The 16341-nt window shown below is 43.4% G+C and overlaps 1 protein-coding gene across 1 annotated transcript; it reads left to right on the forward strand.

The window, feature by feature from the left end:
* Positions 1–904: 904 nt before the first annotated feature.
* On the forward strand, positions 905–16317 carry LOC128736701 (uncharacterized). Its single transcript, XM_053831189.1, has 9 exons — positions 905–1108; positions 10007–10086; positions 10216–10433; positions 10510–11271; positions 11334–11687; positions 11760–12146; positions 15136–15265; positions 15326–15721; positions 15783–16317. The coding sequence occupies exons 1-9, from the start codon at positions 905–907 to the stop codon at positions 16315–16317; spliced, it is 3066 nt and encodes a 1021-aa protein (XP_053687164.1).
* The last annotated feature ends 24 nt before the right edge of the window (positions 16318–16341 follow it).

Genomic DNA, 16341 nt, shown 5'->3' on the forward strand with positions numbered 1-16341 from the left:
AATCGTAAGTTAGTGATATTTAAAGTTTATACAATGAATTGTTTTGCAAAAGAACTCTCCTTGGACAACAAATAGAATCCAAAATACCTAAAACTAGATTTTACGAGTCGAAAAAACGATCGTCATTCAATACTTTGTACTCAAAAATAAGGCTAAACTTAACGATTTCAGGTGGTATTTTTCGTAACTAAAGGAGTCAATTCAACATGACAATTATTGCACTGCACGGATTTAAAATAAAACAACACAGCTTAGATCCTTTGTTCCACCTAAGGTTCATGACCTTTTCGAAATCTAAGCTAATAGCTCGCGATCCTCTGATTATAACTCATGCGTAAAGTCAGATTAAATCAAATATCTGCAAATTAAACGATAGACTAGCTCAAATGCAGAAGGAACTACATTGCCATAGAGCGTAAGCCCAACCGAAGTTAGTCTGAACAAACATTGGTGCTATTTTTGAACCAGCCTGATTCGATGATTCCGCGTCGGAGAATCGCGCCAAACCGCTTATTGTCACCTTACATTTAAACCTCTCAATGGTACCGACCGTGCTTGTATGCACCCAAATCGAAACGCATTGGACGAACCAAGCGCAGCAGGACAGCTGGCGACTGCTGCAGGCTACGTAATCGTCATCAATTTGTGGTGGACATTTCTAGGGATTCATCGAAAGTTTACTTCTGAGCGCCAGGCTGTAGAATTGGTTCAGTGTCAGTACGGTTGTTGAGCGGGTGTGAACAAATGCGGTGAAGTCTCTACGATTCATGTTACCGAGAAGTGAAGAATTCTTTGCTGGAAAGACACCTAATTATTTATCAATTAGAACGTTTGAACTTATCTAAACACGAAACGATAACCAAATATACTATAAGCTAGTTCGAAACAAGTGCAACGTCCCACAATGGAACGCGTGTGCGTTAAGCGGTATCGGCCAGGAAAAATGAGTTTTGGATTACTACTAATTTGCTTGGCCGTAGTCAAAGTCGAGGGATTGCCACGAATCTTCAGAAGCAACGAAATATGTGGGGTTTACAACGGACATCGAGTGTATCTCGAACTCGGAGATCGAGGACAGTTGCAGGCATCCAATGTGACCGTATCGAAAGTAAGCATCAGCCATGGTCCTACCGCAGTATATTTACGTGTGTCGTTAAACTTTTGCTAGTTCGGGTGATTCAATAGAACAAAAGTTTGTTTGTCTCGCGGAAAAGTTAATTGGATTATTTTCCACGAGTTAGGAAAGAGCGACTAATAGACTGTCTGCTTATGTTACTTATGTAAACGAGAAACGGCGTGCAAAGTACAATTACGAACGACAGCAATTGTTGATATCGGTGGCAACCTATTTATTTCATAATATTATGAAACAATAGGAGCAAGTTGAGCGTTCCATTTTAATCTATTTTAAATCGCAGATAACCACATCATAATTGAGCTCTTGGACCTCTCTAATAGCTTTCGGTTCCCGATCCAATTACAACGCAGTAAATTAGTGAAAAATAAAAGCTTGAAAAACGCAATTTGATCAACATGACGTTGAGTTTTCAGGAATAGTATAGATATTAAAAGCTTTTCTATAGATGACTTGCTCGACGATCCAATCAAAAATCGCTTCGGAGATGAAAAATCTTAAGGTCTGTCGCACTCGCAATAGGAATTTTGTGTAATTGTTGTGTGTTGTGTAATTTTTCGTTATTTTAAAACATTGATATTTCTTCGAACAAAACAAAGTTACAGTTACGGTCTATACAGTATGGTGACTAGTCTTTTTTGTTAAAAATTTGATATTTTTTCGCAAGAATATTCCGTTCGAAAAGTGTTTCTCGTTACCGTGAGGTGAGCTAATTCCGTGCGACGCCTAAATCCGTGCACTTGGTCTAGAGGTGGCGGTTTCCTAGTAGTACATGCAGTATATTTTCGAAACAAAATATTTGAACGTATACTTTTACAAGCATTCAAACATTGTTGGAGGAAATATGTATGTTTTTTGAAAGATTGTTGACTTTAAGACCAGGTGCACGAAATTAGAAGCCAAAATTAGCAGCACGGAATTAGGGCACCTCAAAGTATTTGACATTAATTTTACAAAAATTCAAAATTTTAGAGAACTGGATTGCGGTTTAACCCCATTTCTTCACGTTTCATCGTTTACCGTGCGTTTATGCCTCCAAAACTCGACGACTGGTTACATATATGGAGGTCAGAGCCGACGTTACATCGCGCGAAGCCATGTGCAGATTAGCCAGCGAGGCCTTTCAAAGCGACTCTCCGGCCTTACGTCTGGTCTGTTTTTCATAGAAATTTTTAAATACTTTTGCAAAATATTGCACCTTCCAGTTGTTAATGCTGCGAGAACACGGTAAACACTGATGCTTCCTAATCTAATCTCACAATAACGCAGCCAATTCTTGAAAGCATCCTGGAAAATAACGATTACTTGAATCAATAATTTTCCTTCTCCACGGTCAGGCCAACTGCGCAGCATGTACCGCAGAGAGAATTCCAAAGAATCGGGTGGAAACAGAAATAATGTCTAATTCCATTAAACTCCTTGAAATCAAGGGGAAGGAAGAAAGCATGGGCCTCCCGTACCAAACGTTTCCCACAAATATAATGATTTATTTACTGTCGTTGGGAGTATCTTTGCTAATAAACGTTAAGTGATACAGCGGGCCCTCGAGGATGAACTAATGGCATTTAGACCACAACCAGGTTGAAATTGGCCAAAGATATAGCGTCTTATTTCGCTCTCTGAAAATAGATTAGTCTACAGAAAATATTAGTTTAAATAATATAACACTTGAAAATAAAGTCGTGTGGTGCTACAGTTGTAAGGTTAGGAACTGAAAACCACACGAACCCGCACCTCCTAGCTTGGCTAGTCAATTATACAAATTGAAGTATTTCCAGGTATGGCTAGTGGAGGCGCTAGGTAGGGTCTTGGGATGACTTGGGGGTCTTGGGTGTTTTTTCCTAGTTGCTCCTCCCCATTTCATACCCACAGCCGGCTTCGACTGGCGCTTCCGCATAAAAATTTCCATGTCGATATCTCCAATGTCTCGGCCCAAGGCGTGGAACGATAAAACCATCTTTACTCATTAGCTTCTGCTCATCTTTACGGTCATGCAGCAACGTGGTGTCGAACGGCCAGAAGCAGTCAGAAGACTTTCAAACTATCAATAGCACCACAGGCCGCGCTGCCAAATCCGGCCAAATACTGTCTCATCTAGAGGCTCTCGTCACTATGGATTTGCCCGCTGATGCTAACCGTCGTGATGTAGGGATGGCTCATTTTGCCGCACGCACAGTTGGCCTGCTAAATAAAGAACTTATTGGTGAATTTGTATAATATCTTCTTCCTTACCTTCACAGGAACGGTCAAGCGTGATGTAGCACGGTAACCACGCACCTCGGTTTCATCAGTCACTCTCGGTACAGCTTCCTGGCGCGGGTTTTAGCCATTGTATTTTATTTGTCGTTCTCGTTCGGTGTCTGCCGGGGCTTGAAGACCTGTAGGTGGGCAAGTTTCATCGTTTTTTGAACGAACTAGATGAAAACATCCGCCTTTCTCGTCACGTCGCGAATCGAAGATCTTCGGAAGAGGCTTGACCAGACTCAACATCTTCCTGGGACCTTCAGAAGGGTCAGCTGTCTTCGGTTTTCTGCCGCTACCTTACCGCGACTAGGTCATCTGGATCTTGAATGACTTCATCACCCTGGACAACATTACATGATAGATTCTCAGGTGTTCCATTTGGGAAACCAATTTTACATTTACCTTTACGAATTTCTGTTGCTATCGGCCGTTGATGACATCGACGATGGAGTTCTTCATTGTCATTCTTCATTGTTCTTTATTCATAGTTGTCAGGCCGCGTTTAACGTTTGAATTGAAAATTTGGGTTTTCGTATGTAAAGTGATCTGGTTTGAGCACCATATGTTTCGCAGTCCTGCAAAGACCCCCCGGCCTTACTGATCTGTGTGGCTCTATCAGTCTTGGTACCACCATTAGGCGTTGTCTAGCTACCAAGTTATTGAAAGGCGTCTACCTACTCAACTTGTTGTCCCGCCTGGGAGCTCTCGGAGAGGTCATCTAACTTACTTAGCATATCGTTTCGTCGTTGTGCGAGCAAGACAATGTCGTCGGCTAGGTCGAGGTCATTTAGCTGCTTCGTCGTTATAGGATTCCAAGGCAGTCCTCGATTTGGTCTACTGTGAATTGCACCAACTAATATCTCATCCATAACGATGACAAACAGAAGCGGTGATAAAATGCTGCCCTATCTCACGCCAGCAGTAACCCTTACAGAGTCAGACAGGACGCCATTGTGCAAAACCTTGCACGAGAACGCCTCGTATTGAGCCTCGATGAGTTCGACTAGCTTATCTGGAACTCCTCAACGCCTAAATGCGTCCCAGATGTTTTCGTGGTTGAGTCGGTCGAACGCCTTTTCGAAGTCAACGAATACCAGCAGAAGAGTCCTAGAATTCGTTGATCTGCTCCAATATAATGCGGAGCGTTGTGATATGGTCTACACATGATCGGCCACTACGGAATCCAGCGGCAATCTTGTCCTGGATCCGGTTGAGGATTACCTTACAGAGTACTTTGAGAGTAATTCAGAGCAACGTGATGCCACGCCAGTTACCGCATTCAGTTAGTTCTCCTTTCTTATTCTTAGGGACTTTGACCAATATGCCCTGCATCCAGTCCACCGGAAAAGTTGCGGTTTCCCATATAATGCTAAAAAGCTGATGCATCATCTGGGCTGACGAAGATGGGTCAGCTTTGAACATTTCGGCGGAAATACAGTCTATCCCTGGCGCTCTATTGGATTTCATACTCTTGATGGTTGCTATAATTTCATTCAGCGATGGCGCCTCCGTGTTGACGCGATTAATTCGACGAACTGTAGGCGTCATACGCTGCTGGTTTTGTTGGTCTCTGACATTTGAAACTCGGAAGAGTTGTTCAAAATGTTCAGTCCATCGCTTAAGCTATTCAGTACGGTCAGTCAGTAGCTGACCAGCTCTGTCCTTTGGCGGCATCTTTGTATTCATCCTGGCACCACTAAGGCAGCGAGAAATATCGTACAACAAACGGATATTACCATTGGCGGCGGCGGTTTCTCCTTGTTCGGCCAGGAAGTTAGTCCAGGCTCTTTTGTCTTGCATACAAGCTCGTTTCAGCTGAAATCCACTCCTTTCGGACGCTGCGCGCTTTGTCTAGAGTTTCGTTACTGGTCGTGATGAAGGCGTTCTTGATGCTGGTCCACTGCTCTTCGACCTGGTTGCACCAGGTGGCAACTCTGAGGCTCTGAACTCAAGTTTGTAGACAAAGGCCATTTGCACCCCAGGATTCTTCAACCGGCAGACGTCGTAACGGCACCCAAGTTTTCCCTCTCGTCGTTGGACACGTGCGACGCGCAAGCGTATCTTAGTGATAAGAAGGTGATGGTTGGATGCAATATCAGTGCTGCGTATGTTGCACGCGCCATTTCGGTTGATGTAGATGTGGTCGATTTGGGTTTCAGTTCGGCCGTCGCGGGAAACCCACGTGACTATGTGTACTGGTCTACGGGGAAAAAGCGATCCACCAATGACCATGTTGTTATTATCACAGAATTCTATAAACAGCTCCCCGTTTTCGCTCATCTCTCCTAGGTCATGACGACCTAGGTTCAAGGTCCGCGTTGTTCGAGCTAATATTCGCGTTGAAATCGCCCAAGTGGATTTGGATGTCCACCTTCGGGATTTTCTCAACCACGCTGTTCAGCTGGCCGTAGAAACTCTTTCGCCTGCAGGTCAGCAGAATCTGTTGTCGCATAGCACTGGATTGCTGTAAAGCTTCTAACCCGTGTTCTGAATCTGGCAACGAGTATTCTTTCATTTATAGGTTCCCACTTCATAAGGGCCGCATGTGCCTCTGGGCTCAGTAGGAATCCAACTCCTCTTTCTCAAGTAGCACCATGTATGCAGAGTATCACGTATGCAGAGTAGAGCAAGACTTGCCCGGATGATGTCTTGTGTTTGCCATTACCCGGCCAGTGGATCTCGCGCATCCCCTGGATTTCAAGATTCCCTTGGAAGTTGAGCAAGGCTCCTTAGGGCTTCGCGATACTAATTCTCCCTCGTAGCAATACTTATTGTGTTCGTGATGTTGGAGAAAAATCAGCCTTCGATGAGAATGTGGTCGTTTTGGTTCTCCAGATGACTTTGAGGATTATTTTTGCGATCGGGGGTCAATCCCGGCGTAGTGGTTAGCATTCACGCCTCTCACGCCGTGGACCCGGGTTCAAATCTCAACCCCGCAGAAGTCACGAATGACCTAAGCTGTTAAAGTGACTTTAATCAAAAAAACAACAACATCATATTTTTGCGAAAAATGAAGTGCCTCGGATCGCCGGACTTTGGGAAGCTGGAAAATTATTGCACCACCGAATCGCATTATCCAACCATTTACCGACTAGCTACACGATCAAGTGCTTTACTTACGGAAAGGCAGACTTCGGGTGTATGGCAACGGCGCGGAAGTAATTTCACACGCATATTTTCGGAATTAAACCCGAGGGAGCTTCTTGATCAAAGTGGTATTCTGTTGACTTAAATAAAAAAGACGCTGAACTATTGATTTGACTAAAGTTTCTTTGTTGAGTGTCTTTGTGGAATCTGGAAATGAAGAAATAAGACATTTTTATTCGTAATTTTACTAGTAATTTTATTATTTCAACAGGTACGTGTGAAGCCTGTCTTAGGCAAAATGCATATCTGTCGAAATAATAAAACAATTAGTTATAATATATAATACTAGCTGACCCGACAAACTTCGTATTGCCACAAATTAACCTGTGTTGTACATAAATCATGAATCTCGGATGATCTTTGTCACAATCTCGAGTTTTGCAAGCCCCCCAGTGGGCGGCGCTTCCGACGGCGGGTCACCGGCAACACTCGCGACCGTCTCGTCCTGAATGATCTAGTGTTACTATAGATAGTTTTTGTGGTCTTGTATTGACTAATGTTTTATGGAAGAGTCTCGAATTTCTCGAGTTCGATTAGTTTTTGAGTTTCGCAAAAATTTCTGTTTTATTTGTATGAGAGTCCATATCCCCCTACCACAGGGGTGAGAGGTCTCTAACTATCGTAAAATAAATTCAAGTCTCCAAAATCTCCCACATGCCAAATTTGGTTCCATTTGCTTGATTAGTTCTCAAGTTATAAGGAAATTTGAATTTCATTTGTATGGGAGCTCCCCTCTTAAAAGGGGAAGGGGTCGTAATTCACCATAGAAAAAATTTCTGCCATCTAAAACTCCCACATGCCAAATTTGGTTCCATTTGATTGATTCGTTCTCGAGATAAGAGGAAATTTGCATTTTATTTGTATGGAAGCTTACCCTCTTAAAGAAGACATGGGCCATAACTCGCTTTCTGAAGAAGAGAGGGGTCTCAATTCACCATAGAAAAAAATCTTGCGTCCAAAACCACTTACATGTCAAATTTGGTTTCATTTGCTTGATTAGTTCTCGAGTTATGAGGAAATTTGTTTTTCATTTGTATAGGAGCCCCCCCCCCTCTTAAAGTGGGGAAATCCATAGAAAATATACCATAGAAAATATTCTTGCCCCCAAAAACACCCACATGATAAATTTTGTTCCATTTGCTTGATTAGTTCTAGAGTTATGAGGAAATTTGTATTTCGTTTGTATGAGAGCCCCCCCCTCTTAAAAAGGTAAGGGGTCCTAATTCATCATAGAAAAAATGGTTGCCTCCAAAAACACCCACATGCCAAATATGGTTCCATTTGCTTGATTAGTTCTCGAATTATGAGGAAATTTGTATTTCATTTATGTAGAAGCACCCCCTCTTAAAGTTGGGAGGGGAGCTAATTCACCATAGAAAATATTTTTGCCTCCAGAAACCTCCACATGCCAAGTGTGGTTCTATTTGCTTGATTAGTTCTCGAGTTATGAGGAAATTTGAATTTCATTTGTATGGGAGCCCCCCCTCCTAAAGTGGGTAGGGGTCCCAATTCATCATAGAAAAAATTTCTGTCTCCAAAAACACCCACGTGCCAAATTTGGTTCCATTTGCTTGATTAGTTCTTGAGTTATGAGGAAATTTGTATTTCGTTTGTATAGGAGCCCCCCCCTCTTACAGTTAGGAGGGGTCCTAATTCACCATAGAAAATATTCATGCCCTAGAAAACTTTCATAAGCCAAATTTGGTTCCATTTGCTTGATTAATTCTCGAGTTATGAGGAAATTTGTATTTTATTTGTATGGGAGCCCCCCTTCCTAAAGTGGGGAGGGGTCCTTATTCATCATAGAAAAAAATTTTGTCTCCAAAAACACCCACGTGCCAAATTTTGTTCCATTTGCTTGATTAGTTCTCGAGTTATGAGGAAATTTGTATTTCGTTTGTATAGGAGCCCCCCCTCTTAAAGTGGGAAGGGGTCCTTATTCACCATAGAAAATCTTCTTGCCCTCGAAAACTTTCACATGCCAAATTTTGTTCCATTTGCTTGATTAGTTCTTCAGTTATGAGGAAATTTGTATTTCATGTGTATAGGATCTCCCCCTCCTAAAACGGGGAGGGGTCCCAATTCATCATAGAAAAAATTTTTGTCTCCAAAAACAACCACATGCCAAATTTGGTTCCATTTGCTTAATTACTTCTCGAGTTATGAGGAAAATTGTGTTTCTTTGGTACAGGAGCCCCCCCTCTTAAAGTGGGGAGGGGTCCTAATTTACTATAGAAAATATTCTTGCCTTCGAAAACCTTCACATGCCAAATTTGGTTCCATTTGCTTGATTAGTTCTCGAGTTATGAGGAAATTTGTATGGAAGCCCCCCCTTTTAAAGAGGAGAGGAGTTGTAATTCCCCTTATAAAGAGGGGAGGGGTCTCAATTTACCATAGAATAAATTCTTGTCACCGAAAACACCCACATGCCAAATTTTGTTCTATTTGCTTGATTAGTTGTCGAGTTATGCAGAAATTTGTGTTTCATTTGTATGGGAGCCCCCCCTCTTAGTGGGGGGAGGGGTTTCTAACCATCACTAAAACCTTTCCTGGCCCCAAAAACCCTCTACATGCATATTTTCATGCCGATTGGTTCAGTAGTTTTCGATTCTATAAGGAACATACGGACAGACAGACAGACAGACAGACAGAAATCCTTCTTTATAGGTATAGATAAAACAATTTTACCAGAAAAGTTCATTTGAAACATAAAAATAAACTCTAAATAGGTTCATTAATTTCTGGTTTGGTATACGAAATCTTTTCAAGTTTTCAGCTTTAATATTTCTCGTAGGTATTTTGCTATTTTTTTTGTTTAAATTATAGTCACTTCAACCAATTTTGGGTCATTCGTGACTTCTGCGGGGTTGAGATTTGAACCCTGGTCCTCGGTGTGAGGGGTGTGAATGCTAACCACTACGCCGGGACTGACTCTGTTTGCCATATTTTAAATTAACCTGAACTTACTTCATTTTCTAGCCCAGAAGTGGCCTAAAAACAATATCAAACAAAAAATACATCATATCCCGTAAAAGTTGGTTCAAGATTAGTTATTTCCAACATTTTTTGGCAGCTTCTACCTAATATTCGTAATTATTTTTCTTAAAATTATATAATAAAACGTTTATACTGTTCAATTTGTATTTACGAAAATGATTGTAAACAGATTTTTGAGAGATCAAGTTCGACCCAACTATTCGACTCGAGTCCGACTATCATTCACGTTGGTTGGTTCTACTAAAAATATTCCACATGACTATTTTTCCTCGTTGGATGGACAAAATTACTCCAGGTCGAGCACTAATGCTGCGAAATTGAATTTTCAATTAGGTACCAGTCTCGTTTTCGTCTTCCGACCAGAAAGCGTGCTCCTTGTTCGACCTTGTCAACTTCCTTTGCCATAAAACAAAACCATATAAGCTGTAACGAAAATAGCCACAGTTTCACCTTGCTGACCCAACCATGTCCTACATTTTTCAGCAAACAAACAAAACCATTCCATCCATCTGCACCCTGGAGCTGGTCACATGTCCGTCGTGTAATTTAAAAATCTCATTAAGGTAAGCGCAGCCAGCCGTTCGACCCCTTTCTGGCCGAGTCAACCTTATGCAAAGTGTATCGATTTCTTACCGCGTGGAGGACAAATATGAAGTAATAGCTCACCTTCTTGCTTCTTGTAACCTTACTAGTTATTCTAACTTTCCTGCCAAATGTGCCGTGCGGAACGAGTCGCCATGCCGGTGCGATTATCTGGAATTCTCCGAGCCACCCTACGAGCTGGACCAGTCCGGGCGGCGCAATTGTGGCGATGATGTAATGTACCAGTCGCAAACACGGTCGGTCCTAATTAGATTCATCCACTGGAACAACCACAGCCATGCGTTTACGCTGGAGTATGTTGCGGAAAGTATGTTTACTTGCCGTGGGATAGCCCGCTATTTGAGGGTGATGCACTAATGGATTTTTTTTTGTTTTCCAAATAGGAAATCGTGAGTCTCTGCAGGGAGTTCCCGGTCAGGTTCATAATCTTACCGGGGCACAGTCCAGAGTTATAACGACACCCTTCTTCCCGTCGTACTATCCGAGGGATTTCGGAAAAGAATACGTGCTAAGCTGTGTGATGGAAGATTGTCGGATCAACGTAATCTTCAGTGACTTCCAACTGGCTAAAACGTCTACGATGGAGTTCTATGATTGGAACGGACAGCGGTTGAGTGCAATTTCCGGTGTGAACTTTCGGCCACCGGTAGTGCAGAGTAGTGGCCCATCAATGATCGTTCGATTTTTCGCCAATGGCGGCTCGGGACTAGGTTACAGGGCGAAAGTATCTTTTTTGACGGTGGAAAGTGCTTCCAATCCTGTTATGCTACCGAATACCAACTGTGGTGGCATGGTGGAGAATATTGGTGGTGCGATAACGATGATGAACATGGTTCCAAGTCCAAATGAGAGTCGGATATTTGACTGCATTTGGCTGCTGAAACCTCCGAACACCTACGCCCACCTGAAGACGCATTTATCGTTGAAGATCAATACACTGGACAGGATGGGATCGCGATCGTTGCTGACGGTGATTCAGGGTACGACTTCGAACAGCCCGATTATGGATGTGGTGAGGACGAGTGCGTCTGCCAAGGGAAGAAACTATGTGGTACCGTTGACATCTGGATTCTACATTCACTTGCGGGCTACTTTCACGCATCAAACTAGAATAGCTCTGGTGTATGCGGCCTTTAGTTACTTGGGTAGGTTGCAGCGAAGCTGCTAAATTGAATTTTTTTAGTTTTAATGTTTGCGCAAATTACAGACTGCTACATGGGGTCGGAGTTCCTCTGTCAGAACAGAAAATGTATCCCAATTCAGTTGCACTGTGATGGATTCGACCACTGCGGTGACGGCAGTGATGAACCGGAAAGCTGTGAAGCCCAGTGGGAAACGGAAACGGTGGACAGGCGATGGTATTCACACACACCGAATTATTATTTTCCAAAAATCGAACGCTATCCGGATCTTCGAACGGCTACTACAATCTTTATAGCCAGTTCGCTTGGTTTGATATCGTTGATTTCGGCTTTGGTGATTCTGCTCTATCGTTCGGGAAATCGTGCGCGGCAGCAGCGGGAGCTGCAAAGTCATCTGCAAACCATAAGTGAGCTACTAGGTAAGTTGTGTTTTTCCTAGTGACTTTTGTTTCGCTATTTAGAAACGCTTGTAGTAAATGTCATTCAAGCAGATAACAATAACACTCGAGGCGCTGAAGAGGTTGACGAACCTCCGATGTACGAAGCTCCACCCGACTATGACGAAATAATTAAAGTGGGAATGGAGGACGACATCAAACGGAAGCGCAGAAGAAGCTCTTCGTCTGCTTCGGGACGACGCAGCCGCATGAGACGATCGCGCAGATCGAGCGTTGTTTCCGACAGTCACAATCCGATTCTGGAGGTTTGTCTGCCACCGGAAATAGTGGGCACGGACGGATCGATGAGCGGATCAACGCTGCAAGTTCCCCGTTGCGACGAGCTTTACCAAATGTCCGATCAGGACGAAGATGACGTTTATGAGTCTCAGTGGGACTTCCGACAGGGACAGGATGCATTCATGTCTTCTCGAATTCTAGGTGAGTATCTGTACGGCTGTTACTGGCGTGCCCAAATATAAACCGAAGGTGGGACACAGACCTTCCAAAAGTATGTTTTGGTTTTAAAGAATCAATTATTAGTACAGAATAAATGGTCCTGTTGACCATAATTGTCTCTCCTTCTCAAGATCCATACATATGAATGTGAATTGGATATGAAATGGGAAATGGGATGCCTTATTGTTCTTGAGCTGCTTGATGACTTCGATCACTTCACCTATTGTGGGGTCGGCACACCATCATCATCCGCCAAACTGATGTAGTCATTACTCCTGCTGTCTTGCTATTCCATCTCCGCGCCATTCTGGTGCTCATTGTAGTGTTGCTTCCATCTTTCGATCATCCGACAAGATCAGTCCGTCCGTATCTCGACATGTTTCGGCTCGCGGCACAAAACCTTTTCGGGATGCGTTCAGTTTCTTATAGAATTTAAGCGTTTCCTGAGAACGATACAGCTGTTCCGTGACCTCGCACTCCATTTCTTCCTGGTGGCGTTTTTTATCCCAGAAAAAGTGTGTTTGCAGTCTATATCGTTCCGCGTTTGGACGAGTCCCCTGCTGCAGCACCGTCGCCCGCGCTACATTATTCTCATCTAACATCGTCTTGCATTCCTCGTTGAACCAGTCGTTACGTCGAGTCCTCTCAGTGAATTCAATGGCACCTTCCGCTGCGCCGTTGATGGCTGCCTTAACGCTATCCCAACAGTCCTCGAGAAGCGCCTTCCATCGATCAAAACATGGTCGATTTGCGAGTCCGTCTGTTGTGGTGATCTTCAGGTGTACCGCTGTGGGAGACTACGCCGGAAGTAGGTACTTCGTATGGCAATATTTTTGGAGGTGGTGAAGTCAATGAGTCGATGGCCGTTTTCGTTCGTAAGCGGGTGTGCGCTGAACTTTCCAATAACCGGTCAGAATTTCTCCTCCTGGACAACCTGAGCGTTAGGGTCTTTGATGATGATTTTGACGTCATGTCTTAGGTGGTTCAAAATCTTATTCAAAATCTGACAAAAATGTGGTCCAGAATCTGATTTCTGGTCCGCATCTGGTTCAGAATGTAGTCCAGCCGAGATATAAAATCTGGGTCCAAAATCTAACACAATGTTTGATTCAAAACCTGGTGAAAAATCTGATCAAAAATATGGTCCAAGATTTGATTTAGAATGTAGTCCAAATCTGGTCTAAAATCTGAAACAAAAGTTGATCAAAAATTGCGGCCCAAAATCTGCTCCGATCTGATCAAAAATGTAGTTTAAACTTTGATCCAGAATCTAGTCCAAAACTGTTCCAAAATTTGTTAGAAAATCGGATACAAAATGTGGTCCAGAATTTAGTGCAGTTACAGAATCCGGTTGACGGTTCAACATCTTATCGGAAGGAACACGAATTTAAGAAACGAGGGATTGCTACATCGGGTCTGCTTTAAGAGCGCTACAATGTCGTGCTACGGCTCTGCTTTCCAGGAAAGCTCTTTTCGTCCATTACCTTCCATACGTCTTCTCGGTTGATAATATCGTATGCTGCCTTAAAATCAATGAAAATATGGTATAATATAATGACTTGGCATTTGCGACACTTTTAGAGGATTTGCTGCAATGTAAACTTTAGTTCCGTTGTCGATCACCCGTCAACGAAAACAATTTGATAACTTTCCACAAATATATTTAATAGCGGCAATAGACGGTGAATGGTGACTTGAGAAAGCACTTAATAGGCAGCATTGAGAATAGCGATCGCCCAGTACGATCCACACTCTTATTCGGCGCCCTACATTGGACTTATTGCACCTTTCTACCACTCCTCCGGTAGCTGTTCTATTTCCTAGCTGTTCTATTTCCTTCCTTGACTATATCAACCGGGGCAGACAGATAGTCATCCTATCCGGAACCATGCTCCGTTGTGATGCCATAATTGCCAGCTGTCTTATAGTTCTTGAGCTGCTCGAAGGCTTCGATCACTTCCAGCGTTGCGAAGCCTGCACTCCTGTGGTCTATTTTTCTCACTTCCACGCACTTGATCTAACGAGCAGACTGAACAAACCGCATGATCGTCTGTTTTGGACTCCTTTTCTTATTTTTACAGGCCCTGCGACGAGTTTTTGCGAGTGTGTATTTAGCTACAGCAAAGTTTCGTTAATTGGTGGTTCGCTAATTGGGCGGTTCGTTAATTGGGTGTTCGCTAATTGGGCTATGTGACAACTTGAATGTCAAAATTGTATGGAATTTTCGAGTTTAGAAATTTCTAACAACTGTTAGTCGGCCCAATTAGCGAATAAGCTGGAGTGCAGTCGTGGCCCAATTAACGAATTCAGGCTGTATTAGTCATCGCTCGCGCTCGTCACTACAAACTAGAATTTGGTACCTCATTGCTGGCGAATGCCCGTATTCTTACCCGTGTCCCCGTGTGTGTAAGCTAGGGTGTGAGATGAATAAGAAAAGAACAAAAAATGTAAAATCTGTATCCATACATCATAGGGTGCCGTTCGCGTTCCCAAGCTGTTAGCAGCTCATAGCCTGTTGGCTTCGTAAGCGGGCTGTGCAGGAAAGTCGTAACGAGGCTGTGCGCTCGCGAGTCTGTAGGTAGCAGAATGCATGCACACAGCATCACCGGTTGTTTGTCGTACGTTTTCGTCCGTAAAGTAAGCGTTGAATGCTATGCTTCTGATCTCAGCTTCACTGATCATCATCTTTGTTGGCAGTAACAAATAATCCTTAAACTGAGGTCCCATTGCAATTTGGGCTTACAATTTGACTGGACCGTAGACTTGAAGTTGGATTATTTTTATGCAATTCACTTATTGCAAAAATACCGGGCTAATAAATTAAAAACTCCGGACTTCCGGATTACACCTTGACGCGTTATTTTGATTTACATTAAATTTCAAAGGAGGTGGGGCACGCCAGTTAACATTGATATCCTCTCGGTGGTGGGACATAGTATGAAATCGCTTTAACACAGAATGGCGTTTGCAGAGGTTACAACGGCGGCTTCACAGAACCAGAACTTCGGAGAGGGCAGTTCGTCAGCAGCGAGCCTCGCGCAATTTGGCAGCCCGTCGAGTGGGCCGCCTTTATACGATGAACCGCAATGCTTCCGAAATGAGTAAGTTTAAACAATTTTTCCCCATCACGATTTTTTTTAATTAAATACTCACTTTTCCAGCGCCATACTTCTCTCAGCCTCAAATTCGGACAGCATTTCGCGAGGCTACACTGAGGAGGCTCCAGCTGTAACACTGTCTCTAGACGATACGCCGCAAAAGCTGACCGATTGTGAAGCTTTCCCCATGGATAATAATCCTGGCGTTATGCCTCCTTCCCTCAACTATGACAGACCTCAGCATATCTGGAGTGAAAGTTCCCGCAACCATCGGCCCTGGCTGGCATTCAATAATGAAGATTTGCAATCTCCAGTTTCTACTTCCAATAGCAATCTAGTCATACCTTCTTCTAGTCATCCGAATCGTTACAGAGCATTCGATACTGCAGATTTTGGTCAATTCCAGGAAATTGATGCCTACCTTTTAGCACACGGATCGATTCCTAATAAGGAGATGAGGTATTTGTGAGCTTTTAACCTTTAATCAAGAACTACTGAAGTACTTTTTTCACTGTTATAGTTTGCCTACGATCAGTTGTAACAATCTTGAAACCTGCTCGAATGACACCGGATACTCACAGCTTCCACCGGGGTCTGGAACGGCCGGCTACAATACAGCTAACGGATTGGATTACATCACTCGTAACTGTCCCTGTTGCCGGGATTCTTTCAACATCTACAACGATTCTCAATGTCAAAGCTGTACTACCAACAGAGTGACCCCTCCACCGGCCGTCATCTGCTCCACTTGCGGTGGTAAAATATCTCTTCAGGAAAGTCTAACTTCATGCACTGGTGGTGAGTCATCGGTGCAACAGGGTACGGGCACCGATGGCAGTGCACCGGGCTCAGCAGTAAAGTTGTGCAACTGTTTCCCGAAATTTTCTTCCCGAAACAGAATCATTCGTATGGGACTGGCCAACGCCATGGCCCCAAGACCGATGTCCGTCGATCAAATTACGGAAGACGGCTCGCGGAGAAGCGTCGCCACTCTGGCCAGCGATTTTGAAGCATTCTGCAACTCTCATATCGGCATTCCAAACTCGAACATGTAAATACCGTGTAAGCATTATCAGGAA

This window comes from Sabethes cyaneus, chromosome 2 (genome assembly GCF_943734655.1).
Source record: "Sabethes cyaneus chromosome 2, idSabCyanKW18_F2, whole genome shotgun sequence".
Lineage (NCBI taxonomy): Eukaryota > Metazoa > Arthropoda > Insecta > Diptera > Culicidae > Sabethes > Sabethes cyaneus.